We start from the raw sequence: 18,010 nt of genomic DNA, 5'->3' as shown, positions 1-18,010 counted from the left end.
CGATGCAGGGTGACATGGGTTCGTGCCCTGGTCCGGGAAGATCCCACATGCCGCGGAGCGGCTGGGCCCGTGAACCATGGCCGCTGAGCCTGCGCGTCCGGAGCCTGTGCTCCGCAACGGAAGAGGCCACAACAGTGAGAGGCCCATGTACCGCAAAAACAAACAAACAAAAAACAAAACTATAAACTATATTATTTAATGGAAATTAAAGAGTAATATTCTTCAAGTGCCTGTAAGTTGAAGTTTAAGAAATTCGTGTGTCAAAATCTATTGTGTGTATTTTTAAATATTTTTTTTTCATTCTTTGAGGCTGATTTAGCAGTCAGTAGTCAGGTCCGGGGATTTTCACAACTGATTAGGTGACAGAGTAGGGAAAAACTGCTTTATGGCATCATATGAATAACTTTCCAACTGAATCACTTCATTACTTCTGAGTTCCCCTGTGCACTAATCAGTTATAAATACATGGCTATATTTTGCACATATAAACATATTTTTTAATTTGGGGGATTTTAATACTTGTGTATAACAGAAATATAGGTGAAAGACCTTAGGCTTGAGGAATTTCAAGATTTCAGTAGAATCTTAAGGATCTTCTGTCTTTTGTAAAAGAAAGGTAGAAACTTGAATTACCTACTGGCACCATCTGAAAATTATAGGATCAATTCTTTCTAGTTTCCTCTGTATACTTTGCTAGTGAGGCCAAAGGCAGTTAGTCCTTTGAGGATATCAGAGGGACCATTCAGTGCAATAACTGAAATATTTTAAAATCTCGTTTAAAAATATATATGTAGGGCTTCCCTGGTGGCGCAGTGGTTGAGAGTCCGCTTGTCGATGCAGGGGACACGGGTTCGTGCCCTTTTTTATATATATATATGTATAATAATCGTACACAATCTACTTAACAAACATGCTTTATATATATATTTTGTACTGGCCACAGTGTGGTTACGGTTTTGCCAGCATCCGCATCACCTGGGCACTTATTAAAAATGCAGAATCTCAAGCCCACTATAGACCTTCTGAATCAGAGTCTTCATTTTAATAATACCCCTAGGTGATTCAGATGCACATGGACATTTAAGAAGCCCTACTACTGAGATGTTGGAAGAGACCTATCTCTTCATCACTGAACGAGTCTGAGGAGAAGCTTACTTGTATCTTAACTCTCTTAATCTAGTTTTGGATTTAGGATATACCTTCAACCAAAACAATTTATCAGTATGTTCTCTGAAATCTTTTATTCATAATGTTCATGAAGAGATCAGCTCATTCGTTCTTCTTATACATCTTTGGATGCTTACTGTGTGTCCATTAGACAGAGCTAGAAAGTGGCTAAGGATGTAGACCAGGCAGTGTGGCTTCCAAATTGGTGCTCTTAACCACCATGCAATATCTATTTTATTCATGGCCATGCTCAGGTCTCCAGTTCCAGGGCAAAGCCCATCGGCAGAAGCAATTTGATTGGAAATAACATTCAGATTACCAAGGTATTGTAGTGATTGTTCAATAGATGGGAGTACGCAACTATTTGTTCCTAAGTCAAGGATAAAAATACCTCCTGATATTTAAGTGAATATTTCATATACTCATATACAGTCACATTTGTCTCACAACAGTAAAATGAATCTCTTTTAATGGACTCAATACACTAATAGAGCCTATCTTATCTTTGTGAATTGAAAAACATTTTTCTTTCTACGCAATAATCTAGCAAGAGCCACGATAATTCACAGATGACTGAGCTTTAGAGCCAGACAAAACAATAGAGATAAAAGGAAGTGTTTATATAGATGTGAACTGAAATCTCACGGTTGCATAATCACATTTCCTACTAATGAATAACTATAGATGAATACCCTGAAAGTTAGCAATAAATATTTCAATTTGATAAAACAATGTCATATTTCTTGCAGTAGGGTAAAGATTAGGATCATGTAAATAAGATTTTTTTCCCAAGATTGCAGGCTAAAGGCTAAAAAACAAAATATCTCTTTCTACCCTTTAAATGTTCTACTCCCAATGTCTCCTCTAACTCTAGATGAAAATCCTATTATATAGGTTAGTAGACAGTAAAAACTTAAGCCTTATCTATACAGGAACAGAAACTACCCATGTGTTTGCCATTCGGGAAGACTTAAAAGGTTGTGACTGATAGAACTAGAAGAGCATTATGTGTATCCATTAAATGTTTTAAGTTAAAACTCATTTTCACATGGGAAGAAGAGCTAGTGATGAGAGTGAACAATATTATGAAGTCAAAATTGAGCTGTTTATTGAGGCCAAATTTATGTCCACTATTGTAAAGAGTAATTAATGTGATTTTTGCCTTCCAGTGTGTATGTACAGAGAGCCATCACTACATGAGATTGGAGAAAAACAGGGGCGTTCAAGGAAAAGTTCCGGAACACCGACCATGAATGGAGGCAAAGTTGTGAATCAAGATTCAACATAGCTGAGAACTCTTCCCTTCGTCCCTCTCTCATCCCTTCCTTTTCTCCCCTTGCCCTTTACCCATTTCCTTCCAATAAATCCACCCAAGGAGAGGAAAATAAAATGGCAACCCAAGACCCAGTGGCTAAGATTCTGCACTCAAAATCTTTCTTTGCGTAGGATAAGAAAATCGAACCAAAGCTTGTCTGTTGCAATGTGGTAGAAAAATGCACATGCACAAAGATTAGCACACCTAAAAGCAGAGGAAAAAATAAATCAAGACTCCACAAGCATTAAAATAAACTGTGTTGTTATTAATAGAGGGCTAAATGTAATGAAAACATAACTATCATAAAGATGAAATAAAATTATTACCTTAAAGAAAAGGGTATTGGAAAATTGAACTCACAAATCGATGTAATACCCTAAATACCTTAAACTCTGGATAATTCTCTGGTGTGTGTTTTGTTTTGAATTTGTATTTTCTTTGGACATCTGGAATTGACACATAATTACATTCTGTTTCCAGGATTCTTTTTTTTACCATGATATTGAACATGTATGAATTATAGATTCTTCTATTGCCTATAAGGTATATAGCCAGAAATCATTTAACATCAAGAAAAGTTTAAAATTTTATTCTTGAAATCGATATTTAAGATTGTTTCATGCAAAGGATAGCCTTATGTTGAATTTAATGCTATTAGCTGATTTCATTCCTTCCTGAAAAGAGTTTCAGATTCTCCTAGGAGAATATCATGTTTTTTTCAAAGGTATTAATTCAGGGGCTCATTTTTTTTCTTTAGCCATTTAGAAAAAAATTTCAGGTTTTAAGGCTGATGTAACTTTTAGGAATTCTTTGTCATTGCCATGCCCAGGCAGTGATAAATAAGTTATGTGCTCATACCATTTTGGTCTGATTTTTTACTTTGTGGACACCTTTGAGAGTATAGGTGCATGTCTAGCTGTCTTAGAGAGTTTTATACCATCTCTTGCAGCAGGAAAGAAGGAAGAGGGGTTTTATATAAAGAAATAAATCCTAAGAAATTGGTGAAAGCAAATTGTATTTGTCTTTGTACCTTACCAGAGTTTTCTGTATGTAGCATTTTCCAAACTTCACCAAGGAATTGGGAGGCATGGCTGTGAAATTCCTAACTTACTACCTTATGAAGCCAGTGAATTGTTTGTTACTATATATCCTCATTTATAAATCTAGTTGAAAATCAGTCTGTCTCCTAGAGCATAGAATGAAACTTGTAATGTGCTGAATTTTCAAGGGGTATAGAGAAATATACAGAATTAACAGCCATGGCTCCAACAGACAGGGTTGTGTGAGTGGCTTAAAGTAGTCCCCCCACCCCCCCCAAAAAAAAAACACCTCGGTGTAAGACTAGGCAAATGCATATTTAGGAATACTAAAGTGTTAGAAAAATGTTAGGGAAGAATTGAATGTTATACAATTGCCTTGGAAAAAAGTAGATCTACTTAGTCCTACAAATCAGGAATGGTGTAGAGACATCCAAATCAAAACAAAACTAAAGAGAATGTTAAAAAATATATGTAGATTTATGGATATTATCAATGAGAAGACTTAGCATGTTACTTCTCTTATAGCTCTACCGTCCAGCATGTATTGTTCCAAATACTCCCTAAAATATATACACTTTGCAGAAACTTTAGGCCCTCACTTCAATGACCTTGCCGTTGGTTGCTGTATTCTTTCAAAGTCACTGTAGTTTCCCTCACTCTACACAATCATTATTCTTCAATAGTGGTCTGTGTCCTTCACCAAGTATTCTGTTTCTGTTATCAGCAGGTTAGCAGAAAATGAAATGGAGGAATTTGTCTAACTGGTTGCAAAGAATAAAAGTCATGCATCTAGGCAAGGATTTTGAACACACATTTTCGAGAGATATTTGTTTAACCAAAATACTTGGAATGTAACAAATACACACATTTAAATTAAAGAGAAAAAAGGAATGTTACTCTTCTAGGAAAAGAATGCCCTTGTCAAAAGAAATACAGAAATACAAATCTGGTTGTATTTCTCCTTGTCACTCTTGATTCAACTTGATTATAAATGCACCTGTCACTTCCAGGACCAAACAAATCCCAAGCACAAAGCCTTATTTTCTTTGAAAAAATTAAAACGAGGCTTCTACAAAATGAGTCACAGGCTCATTTAGCATAAAATGATTTGTGCTTTTCGGTCATATACACATACACACATATACATAGGCATCACAAGCTCACAAGTAACACAATTGACAGTTTCTCAAAGTGTTATCAATTATACTGATGCTTTCACGACAATATATCTTATCTAGTTAAATATTATGGAAAATATGGTAGAGAAATGAATTTCCAACAAAACTCTTCCCTTTTTTTTCAATGGTTGTTCGTTTTTTAGCATCTAGACTCACATCTGTCTCCTTCGTGATAACACTGAAGAAACATTTCTAACTACCCAATTTGTATATTGTTTTTCTCCATATCATTTAAGCAAATGTTCACCACAATAAAATGTTTTGGAAACTTACTGTCAGAGAATAAATTGGAAACCTCGTATTTTTTTACACATTAACCTGACAAAAACTATGGTTTAGAACACAGGGTGAACATTTGCCTAATTGCTGCTTACTTTTTAAGTACATAAAACCTTTCATAGAAAAAGTCAGTATTTACTGTCTAAGTTTTTAAAATATTACCATATATACACATATAATTATCCTATTTCCTCCAAAAATATGAGCCAGTTTAAATAGTTTGTTTTTCAGGTTTACTCCAAGTAAAATAATTCTTAACTTTGATTTTCATCATTCCAATTTCTGGGTCTCAATTCACCCATCACTTATTCTCCTATAAGTAAAATAAGCCTGTTTTTCTTAAATGCATTGGGATAGTCTCAGGAAAATTATGACTTTTAGTAAAGCTTTGTAATTGGCTATGTAAATATAAGTTAAAATATGTTTATTCTAAGAGTCCTTATTGTAACATGTTTCAAAATCAGTGGACTTAAGAATGAAAACAAAACTGAGAATCTCACAAAATAATTTTCTGGTCAATATACCTTACTTGATGTTTAAGCTAGAAATCAGAGGTATAGAAACAAAATGGTGCTGAAGTTCCATTTGCTAATTCAGAGATTTTGTGCTTCAGGAAACTGGAGGACAGCAAGCCAACCTATTCTTGATCACAGTAATAGTTTGGGTTTTGAATTTTATATATGAATTTCATACCACGTTTTTAGTCATTATGGATCAGCACAATAAAAAGACATCAATTTGTTGCAAATGATGATGCTTTTTGGGCCTCATTCTAATCCAGATAGCTTGTAAAAGAATTGTTCTATTTAAGAAAATGACAGTGCCATTGATAGGTATTGTATATAGGTTGGTGGTCCCGTGGTGCCACTAGTAAGACATGAGGGTATTAAGACAAAAGTAAAGTGTGAAGACTGTCTCTTTGTGTATTGAAAAGTTTGAAGGTCCTAATTTGGGACCACTAATTCCCTGGCGGAGAAGCATGACTACATCAACAGTAATTATTTTAAAATATGGACCCAGAAATAGCAAATCTACTATTCCGCCTTCATGGCTTTGTCTATAAGGCTGTGCTCTGAGAAGGTCTTCCATGATGTTGCACAACTTCATCTGCACCAGGTGAAACACATTCAAGCATACAAATCCCCTGCTCATTTTAATATCATAAAAAGCTGAGATTATTTCTCTGTCATAAAAGTGTAAATAGCATTTTTTAAAATCAGAGTCACATTGGAAACAGTGGACTGTTCTACAAATATATATGTGTATATATACATATGCTTCTGAAATAGGATATATCATATAGGGTTTTTATTTGATTTGTGGTCTTTGGTCCTAGGTAATCAAAGCTTAAAGAGATCTGAAGGCAAAACTTTATACATAAATGTATATTTCTAATGATAGTATAAATTGCCACTTTATAATAAAAAAAGAAACAGGTGGGAACAATAATCAAAACACATGCTCCTTCAGAATGCTAGTGATTCTGAATCCCCTCTTTGATGCAGAGGTGGCTTTTTATTCCTAAAAAGGTATGTTAAAGAGCTGTACTTCCTGATACAGATTCCCTGATAAGTCATGCCACATTGAAAATTTGTAGTTGAGAGCAAGAAAAAAAAAGCCAAATGCAGCTATTTTTCAGGACTTTTTTCTGGAACCCAAGTTAAAAATTCAATATTTAAAATCTAAATTAAGTGAAAACAGCTAATGTTCAGTGGTGATATATTGAGCTTCAGTAACAAACAGAAGCAAAAATATATTTAACACTATGATAATAATATTAAGATAATGTCATAGTAGAAATTGCATCATTAGATGTTTTATTAGTTGGACGGAATTAGTTGGTTTCTTTGTCTTTGCTCGGAACACAACCTAAAGACAATGGCATTAATTTTACTTTTGTTCAAAAGTCCAAAATATACTCCCACAAATAGAACTGGTTTTAGCTCCATTACAAGGCTAAATGTTACAATCTTAAGAAATTATTGAGCCCGAATTGTTTAATAAATGCATTGTGTGAGAAACTGAACAAATTAATGTTTTGTTTTTACATTAAAGCACAGATTATTCAAAACATTGTTTTTTTGAGATCAGATTTGTAAAATGTTTATACATCACAACGTTCCTAAGGCAAAAAGCGATTAAAATCTTGAGATGCTCATGCATGCAGAGAAAATACTTGCACTTTTTTTTTTAACATTAAATTTCTTTGGGAGTCCCTTTCCTTTTTAAAATGTATTTAACATATAATGTGTCAATGAAAAAGTGCTGTGTCTCATAAAAAGAAGATCAAAACCGGATTTATGGATGGGGAATGAGTCAAAATTTTTATTGAACACTGAGGTCAAAAGTAAAAATTACTTCCTAATTATGAAGCTACTTGTGGTAAACCTAATTACTTGCTTTTTGAGAATTAAGAACTAGAAGACATTCATTTGTTCATAATTTACTAACTAGTCACTTCCTTGTGTTTAGGGATCATAAACTAAATTATGCTCTCAAAAAAATCCAAGAAGGCTAGACACATAAATAACGTAATATCCAAAGGTAAGTGCTACCATAGGTGTGTTACTAAGATTTAATAGACAACTGATGATGCAACAATCAATCCTAGATGAAAGACAGGGATTGAAAAGCAGATAGATATTTACTGAGTAATGAAAAAACAACAAAGGGTTCCTCCAGTAGAGGAAATAATTTGAAGAAAAGTTGTAGAGAAATGAAAAATACTATTGATACTTACCTGGGAAATACTTGTGAATGAAACAAGGAATGAGTGTTCAGAGGAGGAGGTGGGGGGAAAAAACTGAGTTGAGATTTAATAAAAAGTAAACGTTATTCAAAGTTTTGTCACTACACTGCTTGGATGGATTTGAGCCTCTGTGTCTGTTAGGATGCTTCTGTTTGCTCATATCAGAATCCCCCAAACCAAAGCAGCCCTTCATCGTCTAGAGGTTCCCAGGAACATTACCATGGAGACTTAATTTGTCTGTAGTTCTCTCAGCTCTACCCACTCCATGTTTAATAATTTCCCTCTTGGATTTTGGAATTCTTTTACAAGTTGCAAAACTTCACATATTTATATCATCTAGTCTCTTACAATTGCCCAGAAAACATCTCCTCAAATCTCCTTGGCCCAGTTTGGCTCATGTGTCCATACAACAAACCACCGTGGCCAGGAATTTGAGATGTGTTGACTGCTTTAAATCAACCAGGGCCTTTTCTTAGACTTCTAGGTTGGATGTGCTTCCCCAAAGATGCAGGTCTGCATAGATGAGAAGTGACTATTTGAGTGAAATTCAGAGTCTATTTAGCAAGAGGAAATGGAAATGCATGCTGAGTAGCAAAAAAGGCAATTTTCCATTATCTGTTAATGAATGTATTTCCTATCACAGCTCATTGGATATTTTAAAAATTGGCAGAGAAATGCAAATACTGATAAATTAAAGCTATAGCCATAAACCACGGGGGGACAGACAAAAGCACTGAAGCTTCAATTCCCGAAGCATTATTAAATGTCTTCTATGCAAAAGGCACTGTGTGGGTCACTGAGGAAGATATAAAGAGCTGCAATTTTAAAGAAAAGTGATGCACTGGGTAATAACTCAATACACCTGGTATGTCCAATGCCTTTAAATGACTGCCAGAGGACTAGAAAAAGCAGCTTGCTATTCTAAACCAGAGGTCTATGTCATATCTACTTTTTGGTACCTAGGATTAGGCCATTACAAAATTCACCTCAAAATAGCTTTCAATAGTCAGTCCAGGTCCCAAATTCAGGGCTATTTGGTACTTCAGAATCACCTGGGATAGCCATACATAGCATTCTTGAATTTTCTCTACAGATTATAGTGTATGTTTGAACACTTTGAATGATGGTTAAATATATTAATCTCTCAAGCAGTCTATTCCATTTGGGAGCAGTACTGGTGGTGTAAAATTCTTTCTTATATGAAGTAACTTGTCCTGTAGCATCTACCATTGTTTTAAATTCCACTCTCCAGGGCTATTCAATGTCAATTTAACCCTCCCCCTGCAAGGAAGCCCTACAGATATTTGAAGATCATTGTATTTCTTTATCATTCTTCAAGTATTCTCTACTCATGTGAAAGATTTGCAGAGATTTAAAATATTTTGTTTCTGTACCATTCTGTTTTATTCAGAACAAATTTTATTAATTTGTAATGCATAATCCAACATGATATTCCTTATATAATCTAACTGGTCAAGACATTCCCTCATTCTTGATATTGTAACAATAGTACATTAAGATTGCATTCGTTTTTTGATGACCTCATCAAAAAAATTTTAACATTCCAGTTCATTTCTATCAAAACACCTAAATATTTTTTTCACCTTTTCATCTTTATGACAAATTGAGATGGAAGTTTGTTAATAGACTAAGAGTAATTCTAATCTGGTCAAGTCTTTGAGAAGCATAAACTCCAAATATACAAGCTCAGCATTGTCCAGATATACTACAAAATTTCCATTCAATGATTAAGCATGGATCCTCTACTTAATTTTGTGTGATTATACCTAACTTTGTGTGATCAGGTCAGTCTGTTTTCAGGAATTAACCACAATGCACTTCATCTTCTCACCTCACCTGGGGCAAGGTTTTAGAGCTGATCATTCTGGTGGAAAATCTTACCTTAGGAAATACGTGCTATTATAGAAGATACATGGTTTGGCTCTATTTTAAATTCTCTCTCCTCTTTTTAGTCTCCATTAATTTCATTATCTGTCTCTCCAATAATTACATTAATTAGACTTATCAGAATCAGTTTCTCATTGATCTCATTATGTTATTCTGAAAGTTAGATCTTTACTTATTTAAATGTTTCAATAATAATTTCCAGATCTCTTCGAATTTCTATTTAAAGTTGTCTTCCCTAAGTCAACTTGCAGTGTTCTGGTACACACTCTAAAAACTTTCTAAGCTGATAAATCTCTGAAGCTCTAAGAACCTGAGAGTGCTTTTTGTTTGCCTTTGCCTAGGAAGGACAATTGGGTGTGCATCAAATCTTTGGTTTATCTTCTTCTGTAAAATTCTCCTGATTTTCCATCAACATCCAGCTTTGTTTTTTGCAGAGGAGATAATCTACTCTATTTGAAAGTAACATGAATTCTCTGAGCATGAGCTTTCACAATTATTTTTCTTGGGAATTTAAAATATTATTGGTATTGTTATTTTTCTAACACTTTTTGACAAGCTTATCTAGAAGATATCTTAATCACTATGCAATGTCTCTTACAATTATACTCATGTATTAGCCTTGTCATTCCATTGCAATTTGTTGTCCTCAAAAATATGTCCCTGACCCAGAGAAGCACACACAGACAAACACAAGAACAGAGTAAGAGGAGCTCTTTAATGTATGAATTACACGTCAGCCAGTCGATGCTTTAGCTTGTCTCTATCAACCACATTTTTATCCCTTGCATCATCATTTTCCTCCTTCTAGCCATTTCCAGATTATCTTACCACTTGGTTGACTGACTTAGCTCTGAACTAGTTTACTTCTTTAAAAAATTAAACAACTAAAAAAAAAAAATTAAATAACTGATATAACCCCCTAGGACAGTATTTGCCACATAGTAAGTCTTTAATCAATTTATTATTATTATTAGCTACGTGGCGTGCAGGATCTTAGTTCCCTACCAGGGATCGAACCCGTGCCCCCTGCAGTGGAAGCGTGGAGTCTTAACCACTGGATGGCCAGGGAGGTCCCATAGTTTACATTTTTTTCACTAAGTTTTTGAGTACTTATTTTTTTTGGTCAGGTAACCCTGGAATGCACTATCGCATATTCTGCTGGCTCAGCATATCTGGTTAAATAGGAGAACGGCCAACACAATACCCTTGTTTAATGGTCTTCCTGAGGTACAACCCACTCACTATTATCAGATAGCCTGCACTGGCACATCTCAGCACACATGCAAACTAAGCATGAAATTATGGACTAGAATGATCTTGACCTGCTTGACTAACGTGCTCTCCAACTTAAAGGCTTGAACTATTTCTGACCTGGCTGGGAAAAAAAAAGACTGTTTTCTGTTAGAATACAGACAATGCAATTGTCTGCGGACTTGCAGGTGGCTATACACTTCTCTGATGCACAATATGTAGTTATCTGGAACTTAGTTCTACAAGCAGGAACTCCAGCGGTTAGTTCTACCCTCTTCCTGCCTCCCCAACCATTGTCTCTACAACTAGACCTAAGTTCTGGTCAAATGTGTGTATCTGGCTTCCAGGTGAAGGAGTCCAACAATTAAATCGTCAATCAGACCACAGAAAGTGATTTAATTTTCAGGACTTTTCCATTTATTTAAAGGAATGAAGGGACCTATTCAGTTTCTATTGTAGGACCTCTTCAGTGGTTCTTTAATCCTGGTTGCATATTAGAATTATCTAGGCTCACCACCCCTCAAAATCCAATTGCAATTGGTTTGGTGAGAAGACAGGTGATTCTCATCTGTAGGGGTTGCAAACCACTCTACTCAATAAACTCCTAAACAAAAATAACTAATACTTATTAAGTGCCTATTCAAGGCTGGATGAATCTGGATTTCTAGACAACTTGTAAGTTGTAAATATCTATGAGGGTTATGAGCAGAAGACACCCTTTCTGATGAGGCTTAGACAATTTGAAATGCAGATGCTACTAGATGCCAAGCCACTGCTATGTCCCTGCCATATTCTGGCACTGCCTAATCTCCCAGAGATAGTGTTGTGATATATTTAGAGATTTCTTGATAAGGAACTTGGCCTTGTATTAAATACTTGTCTATATACCTGGAGTCGATTCAAAGACAATTAGTTCTGTCTGAGTCCAGAGAGATGCTTGTTTAAACAGCCCCATTTAATGGGTGCTCACTTTCTACACAAGATACTTGGATCTAGGTGAGGTCAGTAAGTGTGGCTGCTGTCTTGAAATAGTAGCCCCAAGGACGTCAAGGACATCCATAAAATATCTGGACCTTTATAGAAAAATGGCTTTCCTTGCCTCTCCAATGCCATTTTATTTACGGCAAACATCCTAAGACAGGCTTCGCCGTTACTTGGAAAGAAGTTCACTTTTCTCTGATGGTGCAGTCCTAGCTATGAGATATCTTTTAATGTTCTGCTCTGTATCAGACCATCAATTCCCAGAACAGAATTAAGTTATAATAGCTTTTTCCATGCTTTCACTCAGAGCACTCTGTCCCCTGAAAAAAAATTGTCACCCCTGATATTTCGTTCTCTGCCCAGCACTACACTCTAGAAACCAAGTAAGAGGTAACATGTGACTCTTCCTATACTACATGTACACTGACTGACCCTGACACAAGAAAAAGAGTTCTCTGTATCAGTTCCAGAAAGCCAAGTAATTCAGTGGTGTTTGTTTCTGTTTGTTACTACATAGCCCATCTACCCTGTATTTCACTTGTCCTTGCCCTTATCTTTTCCATCAGAAACACAGCTTGTCTGATTCTTCCAGCTCTGTTTTTCTTTCTCAAGATTGCTTTGGCTATTTGGGGTCTTTTCAAAATATACTACAAAGCCACAGTAATCAAGACAGTATGGTACTGGCACAAAAACAGAAATATAGATCAATGGTACAGGATAGAAAGCCCAGAGATAGACCCACGCACCTATGGTCACCTAATTTATGACAAAGGAGACAAGAACACACAATGGAGAAAAGACAGCCTCTTCAATAAATGGTGCTGGGAAAACTGGACAGCTACATGTGAAAGAATGAACTTAGAACACTCCCTAACACCATACACAAAAATGAACTCCAGATGGATTAAAGACCTAAATGTAAGACCAGACACTATAAAACTTAGAGGGAAACATAGGAAGAACACTCTTTGACATAAATCACAGCAAGATCTTTTTTGACCCACCACCTAGAGTAATGGAAATAAAAACAAAAATAAACAAATGGGGCCTAATTAACCTTAAAAGCTTTGCACAGCAATGGAAACCATAAACAAGAGAAAAAGACAACCCTCAGAATGGGAGAAAATGTTTGCAAACAAAGCAATGGACAAAGGATTAATCTCCAAAATATACAAACAGCTCATGGAGCTCAATATCAAAAAAACAAAAAACCCAACCAAAAAATGGTCAGAAGACATAAATAGACATCTCTCCAAGGAGGACATACAGATGGCCAAGGGGCACATGAAAGGATGTTCAACATTACTAATTATTAGATAATTGTAAATTAAAACTACAATGAGGTATCACCTCACACTGGTCAGAATGGCTATCATCAAAAAATCTATAAATAATAAATGCTAGAGAGGTAGTGGAGAAAAGGGAACCCTCTTTCACTTTTCGTGGGAATGTAAATTGATACATCCACTGTGGAGAATATGGATGTTCCTTAAAAAAACAAAAATAGAACTATCATATGGCCCAGCAATCCCACTACTGGGCATATACCCTGAGAAAATCATAATTCAAAAAAGAGTCATGTACCACAATGTTCATTGCAGCTCTATATACAATAGCCAGGACATGGAAGCAACCTAAGTATCCATCGACAGAGGAATGGATAAAGAAAATGTGGTACATATAAACAATGGAATATTACTCAGCCATAAAAAAGAACAAAATAATGCCATTTGCAGCAACATGGATGGAATTAGAGATTGTCACACTGAGTGAAGTAAGTCAGACAGAGAAATAAAAATATAATATGATATCGTTTATATGTGGAATCTAAAAAAAAGGGTACAAAAGAACTTATTTACAAAAAAGAAGTTGAGTCATGGATATAGAAAACAAACTTATGGTTACCAGGGGATAAGGGTGGGGAGAGATAAACTGGGGGATTGGGACTGACATCCTAAATGCCCATTGACAGATGAATGGATAAAAAAGATGTGATACATATATACAATGGAATATTACTCAGCCATAAAAAGGAACAAAATTGGATCATTTGTAGAGATGTAGATGGACCTAGTCTGTCATACAGAGTGAAGTAAGCCAGAAAGAGAAAAACAAATACCGCATATTAACGCATATATGTGAAATCTAGAAAAATTGTACAGATGAACCTATTTCTAGAGCAGGAATAGAGACACATACATAGAGAATGGACATGTGGACACAAGGCGTAAGGGGAGGGTGGGATGAATTGGGAGATTAGGATTGACATATATACACTACCATGCCTAAAATAGATAGCTAGTGGGAACCTGCTATAAAGCACGGGAAGCTCAGCTCTGTGCTCTGTGATGACCTAGATGGGTGGGATAGGGAGTGAGGTGGGAGGGAGGTCCAAGAGGGAGGGGATATATATATACATATAGCTGATTTACTCCATTGTACAGCAGAAACTAACATAACATTGTAAAGCAATTATACTCCAGTAAAAAAAAAAAAAAAAGAAACACAGCTTGTCAAGGATCATAATCCCCCTTGACTTTGCCCCAGTGATGAGAAAAGGAGAGTTAGAAATTCACATCAGGTTGTCCTGAGTTCCAGTACTTAGAACCTGCTGAATGCTAGGAGTGCATATCAAAAGAATCTACCTGGGAACCAGCTCACTTCCCCTGCCTGTGCCAGAGCGCCAGCCAACTTTTTTCAGGAAAAGCCTGGGGAAACTTGGTCCTTTATTTTCAATAGAAGGAGACTGGAAACTGGGTCGGACCTAGTGTGATCACTATAAAGCTTAATGCCAGTTCATTCATCTTGGACTCTCTCCTAGTATGGTGATTGGTTTTTCCAGTGGATCTCCAAGTAACAAACTCCCCTGGCTCAGGCTCAGGCTCAGGACCCCCATTCCAGTGAGCTCTGAATTTAGTGCTGACAGGATACAGCCTAGTTGTCTCCATTCTCTCTTTCTCTCTCTCTTAATCTCAGCAGTATCCTAGAGGGCTGGAATACAGTATTTGGTAAAGTAGTAGGTGATGATACCTAGAAAGTCAGAAAAACTCTCATCTAAATCTGATTGCTGTAGGACCTTGTACAAGTTAATTCCCCTCTATATCTGTTTCCTCATTGTAAAATGGAGATAGTTTGCAGAGCAGGGATTAACTTGATTGTCTAATATTTCTTATCTATCCTGAAAATCTGTGTCTCTTGTAAGTATGTTTTGACCGTTTGAATTTAATGTAATTACTGGTATGTTTGGATTTCGGTTTACTATTTTATTATTTGCTTTCTGTTTGTTTCCTCTGTTTTGCATTTTGGTTTTCCCTTTTCTGACTTCTTTTGGACTCTTTGGTGGTTTCTCTAGGGATTACAATATAAATATTATAACTTATTACAGTTTATTTGCAATTAATATTTTACCACTTTGCATGGAATATAGAAACCTTACCACCACAGAGATTCCTTTAGCCTCTCCCTTTATATTATGGTTTTCTACATATACCAAAATCCCTATCAGACAACATTATAATTTCTGCTTACAACTCACAAACATATTTTAAAGAAAGCAAGAATAGAATAATCATTTTGGGTACACTTACCCAAATGTTTGCCATTTTGTTGTTCTTTCTTAATTTCTAATGTTCTGGATTTCCTTCTGATATTATTTCCCTTCAGTCTAAAGAACTTCCTTTAACAATGTATTTAGAGCAGGTCTGCTGGCAATGGATTCCCTAGTTTTCCTTCATCTGAAAGTGTTTTTTATTTCATCTGTATTCCTGAAGCATATGTTCATTGGATATAGCATCTTGGGTTGACAGTTATTTTCTTTAAAGCTGTAATGTCACTACTTTCTGGCCTCTATGGTTGTTCTCCTATTGAGAATGCATCATTTTTCTCTGGGTGTTTTTAGGATTTTTTTTTCTTTCTCTTTAATTTTTAACAGTTTGATTATGATATGACTGGAAGTGAATTTGTGTTTATCCTATTTGGAATCACTGAGCTTCTTGAATCTGCAGGTATAGTTCTTTTGTCAAAGTTGGGACATTTTCAGCCATTATTTCTTCAAATACTTTTCCTGCACTACACTTTTTCTCTTCTCCTTCTGAGGCTCCAATGACATAAATGCTGGATTTTTTTGTTATGATCCCACAGATCTCTAAGGCTCTTTTTACTTTTCGAATCTTTTTTTTTTTCTCTCTCTCTCTCTTTCTGATGTTCAGATTGAATCACTTTTATTGGTTTATCCTCAAGCTCATTGATTATTTCCTCTGTCACCTCTATTCTGCTACTGAGCTGGCCAATGCAGGTTTTGTTTTTGTTTATGGTTACCCTGTTTATAAGTCTAAAATTTCCATTTGGTTCTTGTTTATATCATCTATTTATTTGGCATGATTTCTATTTTTCCTTTTGCTTCAAGAATCAGATAATTCCAACATCTTTGTCATCTCACCAATGGTATTTTGATTGTCTTTTCCCATGCAAATTGAGATTTTCCTGGTAGTTCATAGGCCAAGTAATTTTTAAATTGAATCTTGGACGTTTTGAATATTATATCATATATGAGACTTTGGTCTACTTTCAATCCTATGGAGAATACTGACGTTGTTTTTATAGGTAGTCAAACTGATTAGATTTAGACCTTAAGTTTCAACAGCTTCCTGAATTCCTGATTCCAATACACTCTTCAAAACATTCACATGCTCTTTGGATCTGCCCAGTGTATATGCCACTTAGTGGCCAGTCTTGAACATGAACAGTGGTGTATCTGTTCAGTTCTCAAAGTCTTTTGTATGCTAAATAGTATCAGATCCATGTGTGCACAGTCTGGGAATGAGTCCAATGCTTATAAACAATTATTTGGGATTGATTTCCTGAGTTCCTTCCTCTCCATAACATCTCCATACTTTCTGGTTCTTTGGGACTCTGGTATTTCATCCTTCATTTAGATAGCTGGGATTTTAGTTATCTTGCTCTGCAGTGCACTTCTGAAGTATGCCCACCTCTCCAGTTAAACAATGGAAGGACACACAAGACAAAAAACAACAATGGTTGGTCCCACTTTTTTGGAACTACAGCTCCTCTGCTGAAGGTAGAGGAAGACTCTCCCACTCAGAGATTTGGGTTCTGTGGGCTCCCATTATACCACGTGATTGTTTAGGAACTGGGCCTTGGTAGAACAGAAAAAAGAGAGAAGACTTCAACAGGGTGTTTCCATACTCTCTCTAAAAATGTGTATTCCCTTTCCTGCTCCTTGAGCCAGTACTGTAGGGCTTCTCCTGAGCTCTCTCTGTCTATTCCTTTGTGCCCACTGCAGTGTTGGTTGAGGGATACTGGAGAAAAAAAATGGTAAAGTCACCACCGATTCATCAGTAAATCAGAGACATCTTCTCCAATTTGCCTACTATTTTTCAGAGTCCTCAAAGAGCTGTTCTATGCATCCTGTCCAGGTTTTATTCAATACAAAACACAAAGTGATTGGTACTTAACTCCACTATATCTAGACTGGACCCCTGATATTCTTAAAAACTCCAAAAATTTAGTGATGCTTATTTATATGTGAATTATCTTACCTCATCAGTTTACTGAAAGTCTTCCCCTTTCCCCTCAAAGTCCATGCACCAAATAAAAGTGTAAAATCCAGGAGAAATGAAAATCAAAGATTAAATATTTCAATACTCTACCAATCCTGTATGATTTGAAGAAGAATGAAATGTCCCCATCCAACCCATTTGCTACCTGAATATAAAATGTGATATTGTATGACTTTCAAAATATGATTTTTGAAATAATATTTTTAAAAGTAAGAAGATAGCTAATTTCAGTCTTTCTGTTTAGCCCACTGATTCGGGTTTAGTAATTTGGAGGAAAAATGGTTTTTAATTCAACATTTTTAAAGATCATCATAGGGCCCTCCTACAAGCTGTTGGAGGCTTAGTGCTTCGAAAGAAATATAAAAGCTGGCCACCTATAGAAAATGCATAGAGTCAAACATCTGGCCTCCTTTTCTCCAGCAAAATATACAGTGTGGCTTAGAGTAAGTGGGCCCTGAGGGGTACATCTGCAGTGACTGTCATTCACGGTGCATTTCTTCTGTAAATCAATAACCTTCATTATACTTGATTATGTCAGAGCCACAATGACTAAGGAAGACTCA

At 35.9% G+C, this 18,010-nt stretch overlaps 1 protein-coding gene across 3 annotated transcripts in view; it reads left to right on the top strand.

Annotated features, from left to right (window-relative positions):
- Positions 1-4,401, top strand: part of FGF12 (fibroblast growth factor 12) — a 538,040-nt gene extending 533,639 nt beyond the window's left edge. For 2 of the 3 annotated variants that reach the window (XM_024752119.1, XM_024752118.1), the window contains exon 5: positions 2,337-2,455. In XM_024752119.1, coding sequence (XP_024607887.1) covers positions 2,337-2,455 — 119 coding nt within the window. Of the gene's footprint in view, positions 1-2,336 lie in introns of all 3 variants that reach the window. The other variant, XM_024752120.1, reaches the window with a different exon arrangement.
- Positions 4,402-18,010: the final 13,609 nt, after the last annotated feature.

Source organism: Neophocaena asiaeorientalis, unplaced genomic scaffold (assembly GCF_003031525.2).
Source record: "Neophocaena asiaeorientalis asiaeorientalis breed wild unplaced genomic scaffold, Neophocaena_asiaeorientalis_V1.1 scaffold293, whole genome shotgun sequence".
Classification (NCBI taxonomy): Eukaryota; Metazoa; Chordata; class Mammalia; order Artiodactyla; family Phocoenidae; genus Neophocaena; species Neophocaena asiaeorientalis.
This window is presented reverse-complemented; position numbering and strand designations above follow the sequence as displayed.